The 15,145-nt window shown below is 36.7% G+C and overlaps 1 protein-coding gene across 2 annotated transcripts; it reads left to right on the plus strand.

Annotated features, from left to right (window-relative positions):
* The first annotated feature begins 859 nt into the window (after positions 1–859).
* Positions 860–2,979, plus strand: LOC104591554 (Transducin/WD40 repeat-like superfamily protein). 2 transcript variants are annotated; one of them, XM_019196804.2, is made up of 2 exons: positions 860–2,792; positions 2,932–2,979. In XM_019196804.2, exons 1-2 carry the CDS (start codon positions 1,479–1,481, stop codon positions 2,944–2,946), a joined length of 1,329 nt encoding a protein of 442 aa, XP_019052349.1. In that variant the 5' UTR covers positions 860–1,478; the 3' UTR covers positions 2,947–2,979. The 2 variants fall into 2 exon arrangements, with proteins under 2 accessions (XP_019052349.1, XP_088760342.1); XM_088904216.1 differs by having other exon boundaries at positions 875–1,082; positions 1,223–2,979.
* Positions 2,980–15,145: the final 12,166 nt, after the last annotated feature.

The raw sequence follows: 15,145 nt of genomic DNA on the forward strand, positions 1-15,145 counted from the left end.
GGCACAACTTCAATGTGAAAATATAATTAATAATTATTTATTATTCATTTCCAAAAAGTATAAAAATAAATAAACATTATATAATCTATTCAAAAAATAGTTATTAAATAAGAAATTTCAATTTCTTTATGGATATGATTGATCATCCATAGAATTATAATATATTCAATCATTGTGATCAAATAATGAAATATAGTTAATTAATTATTTTTTTTAATTCTAAAAATAAAAAACTAAAAACGTTGTATACATTGTTTGATCCGACACTTCACATCCCATCATAAAACCTGTACCCATCATAAATCTGGGACCCGCCATGCATGAGATGTGAGGTGTAAATCATGTGGGAGTGTTGTGCAAATTGCATATTTATCGTTTTTTTTTTTTTTGGGTTTATGAATGCAATACGATTCACATTTTGAATGTTGTTCTTGCACTCGCCTTGTTTGTTTGAATTGGGTGCAAAGTGTGAGTCTATCATTAAATGCTTCAACTATTTTATGCTCCAATGCCTTAATTTTAATCAAAAAAATTAATTATCAAAATAACACAAAATTGAATTCAAAAAATAAGTATAGTAATGCTTTCTTCTCAAAACACAAAAAATGTCAAAAAATATATTTTTCATCTAATAATCATTACTATTTTACATATCAAACAAACACTTACAAATATAAATGGAGATACATAAATATCTCGATTCAACATTTGTATCCAAACAAACGGAGCCTAAATATTTTACAGGGCTCTCTCTGACTCTCGGCAATCGGCTTTCAAGAATGATACGAGACAGCCAGGGAAAGTCTTCCTCACCGACACATGTATCCAGGGCCGTACACTATATGATTTGACCTTGTTATATATAATGTAGCCATGGAAAATGCACATGCATCTCCTTTTCATACTCGTGCATCTTTGTATCAAACATCTAACACTCAAATCACTCATCCTTCTTCCTTCCTCTGCATTTAATTCGTTCCAATTCCACTTCTCTTATCGCTAGCGCTGCAACTTTGTACATGTTCCTCCGGAATCCGATATGATCCGATAAGGACAATTCAACTCTGCTTCCTTCATATATGGTTGGACCTGATCCACATCTTAACTATTATAATAATATCTGAATATACGTGCTTGTATAATCTATGTAAACTCTGTTTATTTTCAATTCATTTTATATTTTGCTTCATTTTTATCGATTTTTTGTTTTTTACTCTGGCAGAGCTATAAGCCCAGGACTGTGATTATTGGCTGCGTTGAGTAACTCTAACGAGAAGAATCTTGCCATGCTCCCTCTCGTCCTCAACCTCGGACCCAAGTCATTTTCTTATCTCTCCTTCTTTCTCTTTGCCACGTGGCTTTTCTTCTCTGTCCATTCCAATAATCTCTATTCCAGTTTCATACATAAACAATCCCTCTCTTTCTGATATCATTGCGTACAGTCCTGCTCCTCGATCTCTTTCTCTCATCCCGCCGGCATGAAGGTGATATCCTGGATAGGTACAATCTCGGCCCTTCCTCGTTCTTCCACCGCCACCGAAGCGACCATTCCGCTTTCCAATGAGCATATACAGTCATCGTCTCCAAAACTCTTGCTTTCTGATCCATGCTGCAGCCTCTCCGAAATCCCCAGCAGCTCAACAGCTTCACAATCACAGGACACCAGCTGCAGTACTCTACAGAGCAATCTCTCCCTCCTCACACTTCCTTCCGTCCCTTCCCTACAGAAAATCTCCCCGGAATCCCTACAAGTCTCCGTCTCCCACCTCTGCGTCTCCTCACTCAAACCCAATACCTGTATTGGTTGCCTCGCCGTCTCCGGTGACCTACTCTATGTCGCCTCGGGCAGTGAAATCAACGTCTACAGTCTAACAAACTACGCGCACATCGATGCATTCAACGGCAATTCTTCCTCGGGTTCCGTTAAGTCTCTCGCTTTTTCGGAAGGGAAGGCCTTCACCGCTCACCAGGACTCTAAGATCCGAGTCTGGCAGCTAACCCCGACCAAACGACATCAGCACGTGGCGACGCTTCCCACCGTCAAGGACCGTGTCCGCCGTTTCGTTCTACCGAAGAACTACGTCCGCGTCAGACGTCACAAGAAACGGCTATGGATTGAACACGCTGACGCTGTCTCTGGCCTCGCCGTCAGAAATGGTTTAATCTACTCCGTTTCCTGGGACAAGTGCTTGAAAGTATGGCGGGCGTCGGATCTCCGTTGCTTGGAGTCCGTGAAAGCGCACGAAGATGCCATAAACGCCGTTGCTGTTTCTGTCGACGGAACCGTTTACACGGCCGGAGCGGACAGACGCATTAGGGTATGGGGAAGAACGTCAGGAGAGAGACGACACACGTTGATAGCCACGTTAGAGAAGCACAAATCGGCCGTTAACGCGCTGGCTTTAACCTCTGATGCATCGGTTCTGTTTTCGGGAGCCTGTGATCGTTCAATCTTGGTGTGGGAGAGGGAAGACAGCGCTCACCATATGGCCGTTACTGGGGCTTTGAGAGGGCACACGGGTGCGATACTTTGTTTGGTCAACATTTCAGATTTCCTGGTGAGCGGGTCGTCGGACCGAACAGTGAGGATTTGGCGACGGGGAAGGGATAGTAGGTTTTGTTGCTTGACTGTATTGGAAGGCCACGAGAGGCCGGTGAAGTCGTTAGTAGCTTTGTCGGACAGCGTCTCGTCTGGTTCCATTTCAGTTTGTAGCGGAAGTCTAGACGGAGAAACTAAAGTGTGGCAGGTTCTAATTTCCAATCTCAGGAGCTCATTGTCCTCTTCAGACACGGTGAGATGGAAATTCTGAAAAACTTAAAAAAGAGCAACTGATCACAACTAGATGGTGTTTAGAGTACTGTTTCACTGTTTCTTTGGTTGGTTTTCGAGCGGTCTCTGATTTTCGAAATATGACTGTTTGTTTATTGTAGGAATTTGTTGACTAGCCAAGAGATTTCAATTCAACAGGTAGTAAGTAGTAATCTGGCGTTTTATTTGTTCGATCTGATTAATTTCAATCATTTTTTCCTTAAAATTTGATTAATCCGGTTAGTTGTTCGGTAAGCAGATTAATTCGGTTATCTTATCTATCTTTTATATGTAAATATATAACAATAATAATATGTAAGAATTCTATGTATTTTATTTTTGTTGGATTGGTATTGGCGATCTGTTGGGGTGATCTCCACGGTGAACAAGAAGCGGGAATTTTGCTTTGGGGTTGGTTGGAGCCGGGAGGCTAAGAGACACTTGGCAAGGATGGATGATTCTCATGAAAAATCCAGATTATTTATCAACTGGCAGCACCTTGCCACGTGGCAAAGAAAATGCCCTAATGCATCAAGAGGAAAAGAACAAACAATAGCTAATATTGAGAGTCCACTGAGAGGCGAGAACTGAGAAGAACGCTGTAAGCTGCGTTTTAACGAGTCATCCAATCCTCTAAATCCAGCAAATCTAATACAGTTGATGATGGGTGGTATATAAACATAAATATAATCGGTGTAGATGTTGCAAATTGCAATTGCTGTGGCCTGTGTGATCATTTTAATTTAATTTAATTTAATTATTATGAGAATAAGTCAAACGAACAACTAGTAGGTGAGAGAAATGGGAGAATGTTGAAACTTGGAAGGCATGGGCGTTGGAGTGGTCAGCCTGTGTCTTTTTTTATTAATATTGATTAATTAGTTTTTGTTAAAGAATAAGGAACCATTGTTAATTAATTTGATAAGTAGGTAAGTAAATTAAAGAAGGGATTTATGAGTTGTGTTCATCTGTCGAGTTTCCACTTGCCAAAATATGTAAGTAAAAAAAGAAAATGAAAGGTTGACACAGTATGGATTCGAAGCTTCACCAAAACTTGGACGCATCGGCATCGGAGCATCCAGAAAAAGCGTAATTATCAGAGAGTGAATATATAGCTCAACCGGGGGTTAGATTTAATTTCTTGGTCGATCGGTTGCTGGCAAACAATAAAGAGGAGGTTAATAAAGTTTGATTGACCTTGAAGCCTCACTCCACTTGTTTGTTTGCACGCATAAGACAGGACAATTCATTTATTCAACGCCTATAAGCTCAATTCTTAATTATTTCATTTATATTAATTTCTCCTCTTCTTTTGCTTTCTTTTTTTCATCTTTACAATATCACATGCAAATTTGCCGCTGGGATTCCAATCCGAATTTCCGAAGCTTCTTCTTTCTTTAGCTTTCTTCCTTTTGCATGTGCTCACCCCCTGGCTTCTTTAATGGTAACTGTTAGTTAACACAGTATTGCCGGGGGCTCTCAATCTGCTGAATTCAAACAAAACAATTGGCGAGATGAAGACTTAGCTGTAGGCCTATAGCTAGTACCCATTTCGTCTAATGAAATTGAAAGGGCCATTACATTAAGCTACTGTCTCGTATTTCCCTGTATACACTTTGGCTCTTGTGTTTGAATATGGTGTGAGTTTAAATTAATATCAAACCAGGATCATCAATACAAGGGGGGTAAATGAATCTAATTCGAATCTTGAATTTGAAATCAAATTTTCCAATACCATTGCATAAAAATTTTGTCAGGAAAATATAATTGAACTTAGTTAGACTAACGCTGCATTTGGCATTACTTATATTAAGAACCTTTCTGAAGTTAAAATGCCATTATGAAAATTGAGGTTTTAACAGCAAAAAAAGTGATAACTGCTTAAAAGTAAGGAATTTCAAGTGCAGCCTAATAGTAGTAGATAACTTTACTGATTCGTTTCCTTTTAGTTTCTTGTCTTACATGTTTAAACTATATTTTTTTGTCTTCACTTAATTGTTTGACTAAACTTACTAGACTTTGTTTACTACTTCATTAATTTATTGTGGGAGATGAGTGATGCTTGCAATCACACAGATAACACGTATTTGATGAAATTAAAGATAAAAGATAAACAAGAGACAGGAACCTGTCTCCCCCTCCTGAGTCAAAAGAAAAGAATTTAATGAGATGCTTTTGCTCTTAACAAAATTTGCTTCAATAACGGAACTTTGGATTGTAAATCAAGTGATCAATAGTTATTAAAATGAGATGAGTGATGCATGCTTGCAAACTTTGAAGAGAGGCCGCGCCACCGCCCCACGGAAGACTTGGGATTAGGGAAGGACATCACGAAATTAGCCGCCTGGTTTGGAATACCATGACACCCAAGATTCTCGTTTGATCTGAATCCCTTAGAAAATTATAAAAAATAATATCTACTACGATGACATGAACGTCATGAGATCTAGCTAGAGAGAGAGAGAGAGAGAGGTTGTTTGTGATGCTTGTGGGTTCTGTTTATAAAGCCACTCTTTGCCCGATGACAGCTTGTTTAACAGCCCAAACTTTAAATTTTGCATCTGTTCTTGAAATGATCCGCAAAACGAGACTAACCAAAACAGTGGTCATGGTATTGGTTCTTTGAGCAATCACCAATATTCACTGGATAAGTTGCAACTTGCTAGCTGGCTAACATGCAATTATATATGTTCCGTTTCTTTAGTGGCAATGGTAAGACTAAGAGTTAGAGCTCATGTATAGACAGATTCCGATAGTGGAGAAGAGAGAGTATTTATTTTAAGTTATATAAAAATGTACTAAATACAGAAAATATCATAAAATATTAATGAAAAGTGAATATTTATTTTTCAAATATTATATATATGATTTCAAATCAGCCCCCCACAACGTTCCACATTCCACAGCACATCCCGCCATGAATTCGGAACATCTTCCGATGATAATACCAATATTGATGATGTCATCATCAGTAGATGTTCCCAATACACGGCGGGGATGTGGTGTGAGACATTGTGGGGGGCTGGTTCGGTTTCTATATATGGGCAGCTCAAGTCCTAACGCCCAATAGAACACCACCAGCGGGGGAGGTAGGGGACCGGATCTAGTAGGCACAAGATAAATAGACCTGGCAAAAAGTTGACCCAACCTGCAAACCATGGTTTTTAAAACCGGACCAGACCGTACGGTTGGATTGGAAAAATTGGGAAACCGGTTCCATTTTCCCCAAAACCTGATTTTCCCCTAAAACCGTTGATTTTGGTCAATGAACCGTTGAACCGGGCAGTTAACCGTTCGAACCATTTCGGCCATTTTATATTTTAATTTTTTTTTTGTCAGAATGGGTCGAGTGTTTGGTTCGAATGGTCAAACCGTTCGACCCGATAATCGGACCCTTGATCGGTTCGATCTCTAGGTCGGTTTTAAAAACCATGCTACAAACCCGACCCAACCCAAAAAAACAAGGTTAGGGTCTCATATTTAGCTACCTGAGTGTGAGGATGACCTAACTCGACCCAAACTGAAAAAAAAAAAAAAAATAGGTTAGGTTGGGTAATGGGTTAACCTGCCAACCCGATTGTTAGGTCTAATTGAGACTATTTATGTATTGTTATAAGTTTCCATTATTTAATCTTTATTATTTAGTATTTACTCTTTGAATTGTTGAATGTCCTAAGTTTTTAATTTTATTTTTAGAGTTCTAATGCCAATTCCTATAATTTTGACATTTTTCTGTATTTTTCTTTATTTCTTAAATCTTCAATTATTGTTAGGGTCTAGCATTTGCCAACTTGACCCAAAATCAGCCCAAAGTGTCTTGACCCAACCCAAACCCAACATATTCAACCCAATTGCTAGGTCTAATTAAAAGTGGGTTTTAATTTTTTTTTAAGGTAGGCCGAGATTATTTTAAGGAACAGGTGTCAAAAAAAAATTCTCAAGTGCTCATTATACGTCTGATCCGAACTGGGGAGGTGGGCCATTTTGGGCCTTGTTCAATTGAAGAGAGAGAGAGAGAGACAAATTATTGCTCAATAATTAGTTTTGTCTTGTTACATAGTCTGTGGCTCTGACTTGATGAAGTTTGATCTTCAAAAATCAAAGTATACGATTTTCATTCTAACTGGATATCTAAGAATTAATTGGGGGGCTGAAAGAGAAAGAAGAGGGCCTGATTCCACTCAAAACTCTCCCACTTGCCCAACGAATCACGTTTAGAAACATGAAAAGCAAGAAAGCATGCAACGAACCTCAACAAGTTGTTGCTAGTAAAAGTGCGAAACAAAAGCTAAAAGGCAGCTTCCTTCGTGTCCCATTCTCTCACTCTTGTTAGCTTAGCTATAGCTAGGTATCGAGACCATTTCACTGGTTTCAGGAATTTTTTAAGAAACAAAATACTACACGCATAAACAAAAAACAAGCTTGTGGCTAGGGCTGAAATTAGAGGTAAAAGGGGGCCGGTCACAACTCACAAATAGAAATGGACAAAATGGTGCAGTCGTTTTCTACTTTCCTGAGCCCAGCTGCCGGAGTTAGATACCAATTGCTTCCTTTCTTTTGACCTTCATTTTTTTTTCCACTCTTATCTTTGTCTACGTCAAGTTCATTCAATTAGAGAGTTCAGAGCTCACCTTTATAAAAAATAAATAAATAAATAAAGATAAGGAGCTGCATCATTCATTTATTGAGAGAGAGAGATGGACTGTCAGACTTATAAATTAATTTGGACAAGTTGGCAAATTGGAATCTGAAAGCAGAGAAACGGCAGACAGCCACGTCCACTCACACACCATGGAAGCATGGAAGGTGAGAGTACTGTTGGTCAATCGATTCGACTCCATCGTCATAGGGCGGGTTGTCTAAAGCTGCACAGAACTTTCCAAATGGCTAAAAGGTTAAAGTAAGACTTTGCACCAGCATATACTTGAATAATAATCCAGCCTCTCAAAAAAAATAATATTAATAATCCAAATTCGTAGCTCCAATAGTAAATAGTACGTTTTAGGTAGATTTGGAAGAAGGGAATTTTAGTGGGTGTCTGGTATCATGGTGAGGTGTGGGGCATGCCGTCTAGGATGAAATAGACACACGATTGTGATGAATCTGTTTCATAAGCATCACATCATTTGAAATGCAATAGTTCCAATAGTTGTTGGAGAAAATATCCATGTGAAGTTTAAGCTGGTTATTGGATTAATTGGACCGGGTTTGGTTAACTTCGCTTCAGTCAGTGAATTCCATCTTAATGAGAATATCTCTCTATAAAATAAAGTTTATAGGTATGGAGGTATTTTTAATACAAGGTTGTAAAGGCTGTTTCAATGAGCCTTGTACCGACTGAAGCCAATATCGGGTTTGGCATGAATCCCATCCTAATGAAAATCAATTTGAATGGATTGGATGGATCAATAATATATTTTGAATTGGATCAGTCTAGATTTATTGGTCTAATGTACTTATTTGGATTGGATTAGACTGGACCTGGTCCATCTATAATAGATTTATATTGGATTGGATCAAATTGAACCAATATCCTGTCCATTGGCAGAGGATAAGAGTATGGGTGTCAATGGACCAGCTTTGGGTTGGACCCAATCTAAAATAAAACCAATTAAAATAGATTGGATGGTATAAACATTGAATTAGACTAGTCTAGAATGGTCCAAAGTATTCATTGGATTGGACCTAGTCAATTCATATTCGATTGGGTCCATTTGGACCAATATCCAGTCCATCGACAGCCCTAGGCCATTGTAAAATGGTCTAACCAAACGTGTTTTATTTGTGTTTTACTTGAAATGCAGATGTGGCACTGATATGGACCCTATATCCCCTAGATATATGGCTGTAATTGAATGATTTTGGATTAGACCTAACTGCGTCCTAATTTGATCCAATTAATAAACTGTTAAGCACTAAGCCAATCTGAAATCCAATATATCAAGGTCAGATCGAATTTTGAATCGGTTTTGGATTTAATGTAAGCCCAAATATAATAAAGGGAAAATTTTACTTTATTACCCAGAACTTCGGGGGTAGTGTCAAGTTAGTACCCGAACTTACAAACGTGTCATTGTAGTACCTAAATTTTCATGTCAAATTGGTCCCTGCCATTAATTGATCGGTAGTTATCTGTTGAAAATGTCAAAACTACCGCTCAAAAGAAGACACTGTTCATTGTCTTCTACCTCGAGACTAAACCGGTTGATGTATTTGAGATTCTAGACTAATGAAGTCATTGTCTTCTACCTTTAGATCTGAAACATATTCTTGTCTAGTTATTTCTTTGCTTTCAATTATTGTTTCCTTCTATCATATTTCATGTTTTTTTCTCTTTTTCTTTAAAGATAATTAACCGGTTCAGTCTCAAGGTAGAAGACAATGAACAGTGTCTTCTTTTGAATGGTAGTTTTGACATTTTCAATAGATAATTGATAGTCGATTAACAACAGGGACCAATTTGACACTTTTTAAAAGTTTAGGCACTGCAGTGACATATTTGAAAGTTCGGATACTAAAGTAAAATTTTCCCTATAATAAATATATCTAAAATGAAGAAAAAGTATTTACTTTTTAAACTTATACAAATATAATAAATGTATATAAATATAAAATATTCAACTTATTAATTAAAATTCATATAATTACTTATAAAGCCTATATAGCTAGCTACATACATATATTTGGATTTAAATTGGATCATATGCAAAATCATTATCAGACTTCAAGAGTCCATTAACAGCACTAGTCTTAAAGCATAATGTTTAGTAGCCGTAGGATAAATTAGGATAAAACTTTGCTTGGCTCACCTTCGACAGGTTGGGATATCAACCAGCAACTCGATCTCCTACTTACAATCTCTTCCCAATTCCCACATCCTTACCCTAAGATGTCAGGGTAAGTTTTTCTTGGGAAACGCTTATTCGGGTAAGTGCATTTGTCCATGTTCTTTTATTTCTCAGGTAAATAAAGTAATGACCATTTTAGTCTTAAAAATCCATTATTAAAAGGGGCATTTTTGTCCCATTCAAGTGTTGGCAACTTTCCTCTTAGATGGGAAGTTATTTACTCACCTATGAGATGGGTATACCTAGGAAAATAAACTTTCCCTGGTCCCCACATTAATCTAAAAAATGAACATGGGATTCTTGGTCAATGGAAACTAAAATCCTATTGACCAACTTTCCCCCTCTCAAAATCCGAAAAAAGAATCCCCCCTATAAGTGTATTTGGTACAGGTTTCCTGTTTCCTATTTCCCTACCTTTCCCTCTCTTCTCCTATCTTTTTCTTTTAAATCAAATACAGCCAATAAATATGCATTGAGATTATCTCTCTTGTTATTCACAGAAGTTGTTTCCAATATATGGCCATAATGTCTTTTGAATTATGGGTTAGCTGAAGTAACGACTATGTAACAGACAATGATAATGCCCCTAACCAGTGATAAAATATATGGGACACAGATACACAGTAAGAAGTTAAATGGTTGTTCGCCTTATGTACTTTTATAACCGGTGAAGAATGTTATCATTGGTTCCACAGGCAGCTGATTGCATTCAAATTAATCCAATTTCAAAGATTAGAAAAAAAAGTTTGTGGGCATGACCGATTCAGAGTTATCAACAGGGCTGTGTCGTTATAACAGTTTTGGTGTTAGATACATTGTTGTTAGTGAACTAACATCACATAGGTAGAGTATTCTGTAACGGAACGGTTTTGGTGTTGGATACGTTGCTTGTGAATTATCATTAAGAGCTCTGTCGACAGCGCAAGCTGTTCAATTTACACATTTTTTTATGGTGGCTTTTCAATTAATGTCATACCAATTTATCGAAGTTGGTTACGGGTAGAGGTGTAAATTGGGCTGTGCTGGGCCAGCATGACACGGCCCGCAGGTGGCCTGTGTAAAGTGTGGTTCATGTGGGCCCGTGCCATGTCGTGGGCCGGGCAAGTCCATGAATCGAGTCTTGGATCAGAGCAGGCCGTGGACTGGGCCAAAGCTATTTATTTAACAAATTTGAAAAAAAAACTTAAAAATTTAATTTTATATGAATTTTGATGTATGCAATTGCTTATATATACAATAATTAAATAAATTAATATAATAAAATTGAAAACAATTATTTATTTTATTAATATATTATATACTATATATTATCATATAATTATAATTTATATAAATATATAATATATATGTATAAATAATAGGGTACATTATTTAAAGTACCCTTATGGTTTATCTAATTGACTAAGTATACCCTTATTGTTTTTGACAATTGACTAACTCTATCCTTACCATTAACATCCGTTAAAACCGGTACACAGTAACACCATATGACATTTAAAATTTTTTAAAACCCAATATTACCCCCATCCCCTTCCTCTTGAGGACAATGACAACTGAAACACTACTGGAGCAGTGGAACCGTGATTTGGCAGACACAACTTCTTCCTGGATAACATGGGTAAATGCCCACCGGCTTATGCACTCTACCCAATCAAAGCTGAACGAAACAAACTCCATCACTCACTGCTGAGACCTTATTCAATTAATCTCTGAAACAGTGTTGGAGCCGCAACCCATTTTGCAAGCAAAATTGTCTTCTTCCCGTGTTGGAGGTTTAGGATGCAGTTGGCGGTTGAGAGATTTGTTCTGTAAACTAATGGACTAGAGATTGAGGATGCAGGATGCAGCCAATGAGCCTAGGCCTCATGCTTCAATAGATGCGTCGGAGATTGAGGATGTAGTCAACAATTGAGGAAGTTGTTCTGTAAGCTGATGAACCAGAGATTAAGGATACAGCCGGTGATTAAGTTGTTCTGTAAGCTAATGAACCAGAAATTGAGGATGCAGCTGGCGAGTCTAGCCCCCTTGCATTAGTCGACACGTCGGAGATTGAAGATGTAGTTGGCGAGCCCAGCCCCCTTGCTTCAAACATCGACTATTGCTATTACTTGAAAACCAAAAATGATGAGAAAAATGAACTAGATCTCAAAAGACGCCGGTCCAACCCCTCTCTCTCTCTCCTTCTTCTTCCCCTTATTCTCTATCCCCTGCTTCATCACCGCCACTAGCAGCAGACCCCTCCATCTCTGTCTTTCTCTCTCTCTCCCCTTTTTCTTCCCCTTCGTTCTCTCTCCCCTGCCAACCTGTTTCATCTCCTTTAATTTTGATCACAACAGGGGATGAGGCCTTTATGTCTGTGGATGAACTCGGAGAAAGACGTTGATACAGGAGTTGGTGATGTTGCAGAGAGATGATGTTATCACTGTAACATGGTTGAATCTCATTTCCAACAATTAATCAACACTAGAGTTGTGATGTTGAAGCTCATCTCATTACTTGCTGTCTTCTTCTGGGGTTGAGGGAAAGATTTGGGCTGGGGTCACCATTGGGGGTATACGAGACAAATTTTGGATGGGAGGAGACTGAAGGTGGAGTCATCTCTGTCCTCATTGCAATTCATCTCTGAAACATTGTCGGCTTCACTCATCATTTCTACTCTCATGATGAGTGGAACTGATTTAGTTTCTCGAAGAACCTGAACTGTGTGAGATTGAGTTGCTTTCCAGAGTAATCTAGGATGTTGAACTTAGAGTACCGACCCGACCCGCAGTTAAGGGACATTTCAAACTTTCCATTCGTATTTAACGGCACTTATAAACAATAAGGATAGCGTCAGTTAATTTTGAAACAGTAAGAGTACACTTAATCAAATAGTTAAACCATAAAGATAGTTTAAGAAATTTACCCTGAATAATATATATGGGTTATGCTGGGTCATACCATGAACCGTACCGGGCTGGGCCATACCAGCATAGGGGCCATGGGCAGCACCGCCTGCTTGATCATGCTATACCAACCCGACCCGCAGACCAAAAACCCAAACCAAACATAGCCCACATGATCATACCGGCGCCCGATTTTACACCACTAGTTACGGGAAAAATCTACGATGACGGCGATTGACATAATGAAGCAAGACTGTGCAGAGAGTGGGGGGCCATGAATCGGCTGAGTTACAATTGAAAAACCTCTTCTAACCATGCTTAATTAGGGGGTATTCGCCAATATGGATAAGTAACGTACAATATGGCCAGATATTTTGAACCTTTGCTTTAAGTGTGCTTCTGTCTTCTAAAAAATTAGCACAAAGAGACCAAATTTACCTATCATCCACTAAACATAAAAAAATTGCATTTGAGAACCCTGGATTTATCTTATTCTTACTTATACAGCACGACATATATAAATAAAATGTCAAATATAGAGTTTGCAATTCAAGCTTCCAGGTTCCAACTCGGATGGCTCCCAATTCCCAAGCCTCCCATTGACTTCAACTCCGCTAGTGTGACCTTATCTTACACCACTGGTCCTATGCCCGAAAAAAATAAGAAGTTGGTTTTGGCCCTGCAAGACTGTGTTTAGGTTGTTTATATAGTCCCTTACAGTCTTGCATTAAGAATATCTTTCTATAAATTAATAAGGATATATTCCCAATGTACGTCTGTAAAAGATTATGCAAAAAGATTAAAAAAAAAAGAGGATTGTGCCTTGTTAGAAATCAACAATATTAAAATCTTTGTCAAACTCTTATGATCATCATGGATCCTATATCGTATTTCATGCCCATGCTATTTAGAACCAATACAGTACAACTTACTATAGAACATAAATAGAATGGAATTACAGAACGGGATTCTTGTAGTGAACTCAATATAACTGAAATGAGGCTTGGATAAATATATGCTTCAATAGAACTTCCTAATAAAAAAAGAGAGGCTACAGATGCAGTCTGGGCTTTTGTTGATGAAACAAGAAATATTCATAGACATTTATTAAAACGTAAACTCTAACGTGATCCAAGAAATTAAAGCACAGAGAAAAGACGAGATTTTATCCCCCAAAGCGAATTGCTGAATCAAGGCCGTTAGACTTTCCGCCAGAGTGGATGATGCCTAAATCGAAAGTACCGTCTCTTTTCGCCGTGCCTAAACAGTATCAACTTCGCATCAGGTTAGTATTGTCCTGTTTCAGTATGTTTCGGCCAATACACGATGAATTCACTGTTACAATTAGAATAGCCTTCTAAATAGGGCTTCTAAACCCATCTCATAAACCATCTTTCTTTCCCAAACCCTCTAGAAACTTTCTTTACATTCCTAGAGAATCAAATCTAGAAAAAACCCATCAAAACACCTATAAAATTGAAATATTCAACAACTTTTTCAAGGTTGTTTAAAATGTAGCGAAAATAGGATATTTTTTCAAAATTTTTTACATTTTCATCCAATGTTTTTGGGCTTTTTTTTAGTTTTGATACTTGAAAACATCTTTATGTATATTGATTTGCTATTCTTGTGCAAAAAATCCCACTAATTTTGCTGCTATATGTAAATCTTTGTAAATATTTGAATAAATTTTAGAATAATAAAAAATCTGAAAAAAAATGAAATTTTTAGGTTTTCATTTGATCTACCTCTAGAAATTGATTATTTTGTAGATTTATGGATGATCTACAATGTCCATTGATCAATTTAATTTTTTTCTAAATAATTGATTTTTTTATTTTTTATTTTTGGAATAAATAAAATATATATAATTTCTTTAATTTTATGTGATCTAACCCTATAGGCTGAGTATGTTGTAGATCTATGGATGATGATCTACCATGTCCATAGATCAATTTAATTTTTTTCTAAGTAATTTATTTTTTTTATTTTCGGAATAATATATATATATATATATATATATATATATATATATAATTTCTTTGTTTTTATATGATCTAACCCTATAGGCTGAGTATGTTGTAGATCTAAGGATGATCTACCATGTCCATAGGTCAATTGATTTTTTATATATATTTTAAAATTTAGGAATAAAAAATATTTATAAGTTCTTTAATTTTATGTAATTTAACCTTATAGGCTGAGTATGTTGTAGATCTATGGCTGATTTACCATGTCCATAAATCAAATTTATTCATTTTTTTGCTACATATTTACTTTTCTTAATTTTTATTTAAATTTTAGAATAAAACATGAAAAATAATTATTTGAATAAAAATAAATAATTATTTAGTTTTTAGAAAATTAGAATGAAACATGCAAAATAATTACTTGATCTATTATGTCCATAAACCCATTCAATTTTTCTATTACATATTTACTTTTCCTAATTTTAATTTAATTTTTAGAAAATTAGAAGCAAAATAATTATTTGAATAAAAATAAATAACTATTCAGTTTTTAGAAAATTAGAATGAAACATGCAAAATAATTACTTTATCTATTATGTCCATAAATCCATTCAATTTTACTATTACATATTT

The sequence above is a fragment of the Nelumbo nucifera genome, chromosome 4, assembly GCF_055504915.1.
Source record: "Nelumbo nucifera cultivar China Antique chromosome 4, China Antique-T2T, whole genome shotgun sequence".
In the NCBI taxonomy this organism is placed as follows: Eukaryota; Viridiplantae; Streptophyta; class Magnoliopsida; order Proteales; family Nelumbonaceae; genus Nelumbo; species Nelumbo nucifera.

Bases quoted from the DNA above. Each gene is read 5' to 3' on its own strand.
- LOC104591554 (XM_088904216.1), top strand. From the start codon at position 1,479: ATGAAGGTGATATCCTGGATAGGTACAATCTCGGCCCTTCCTCGTTCT.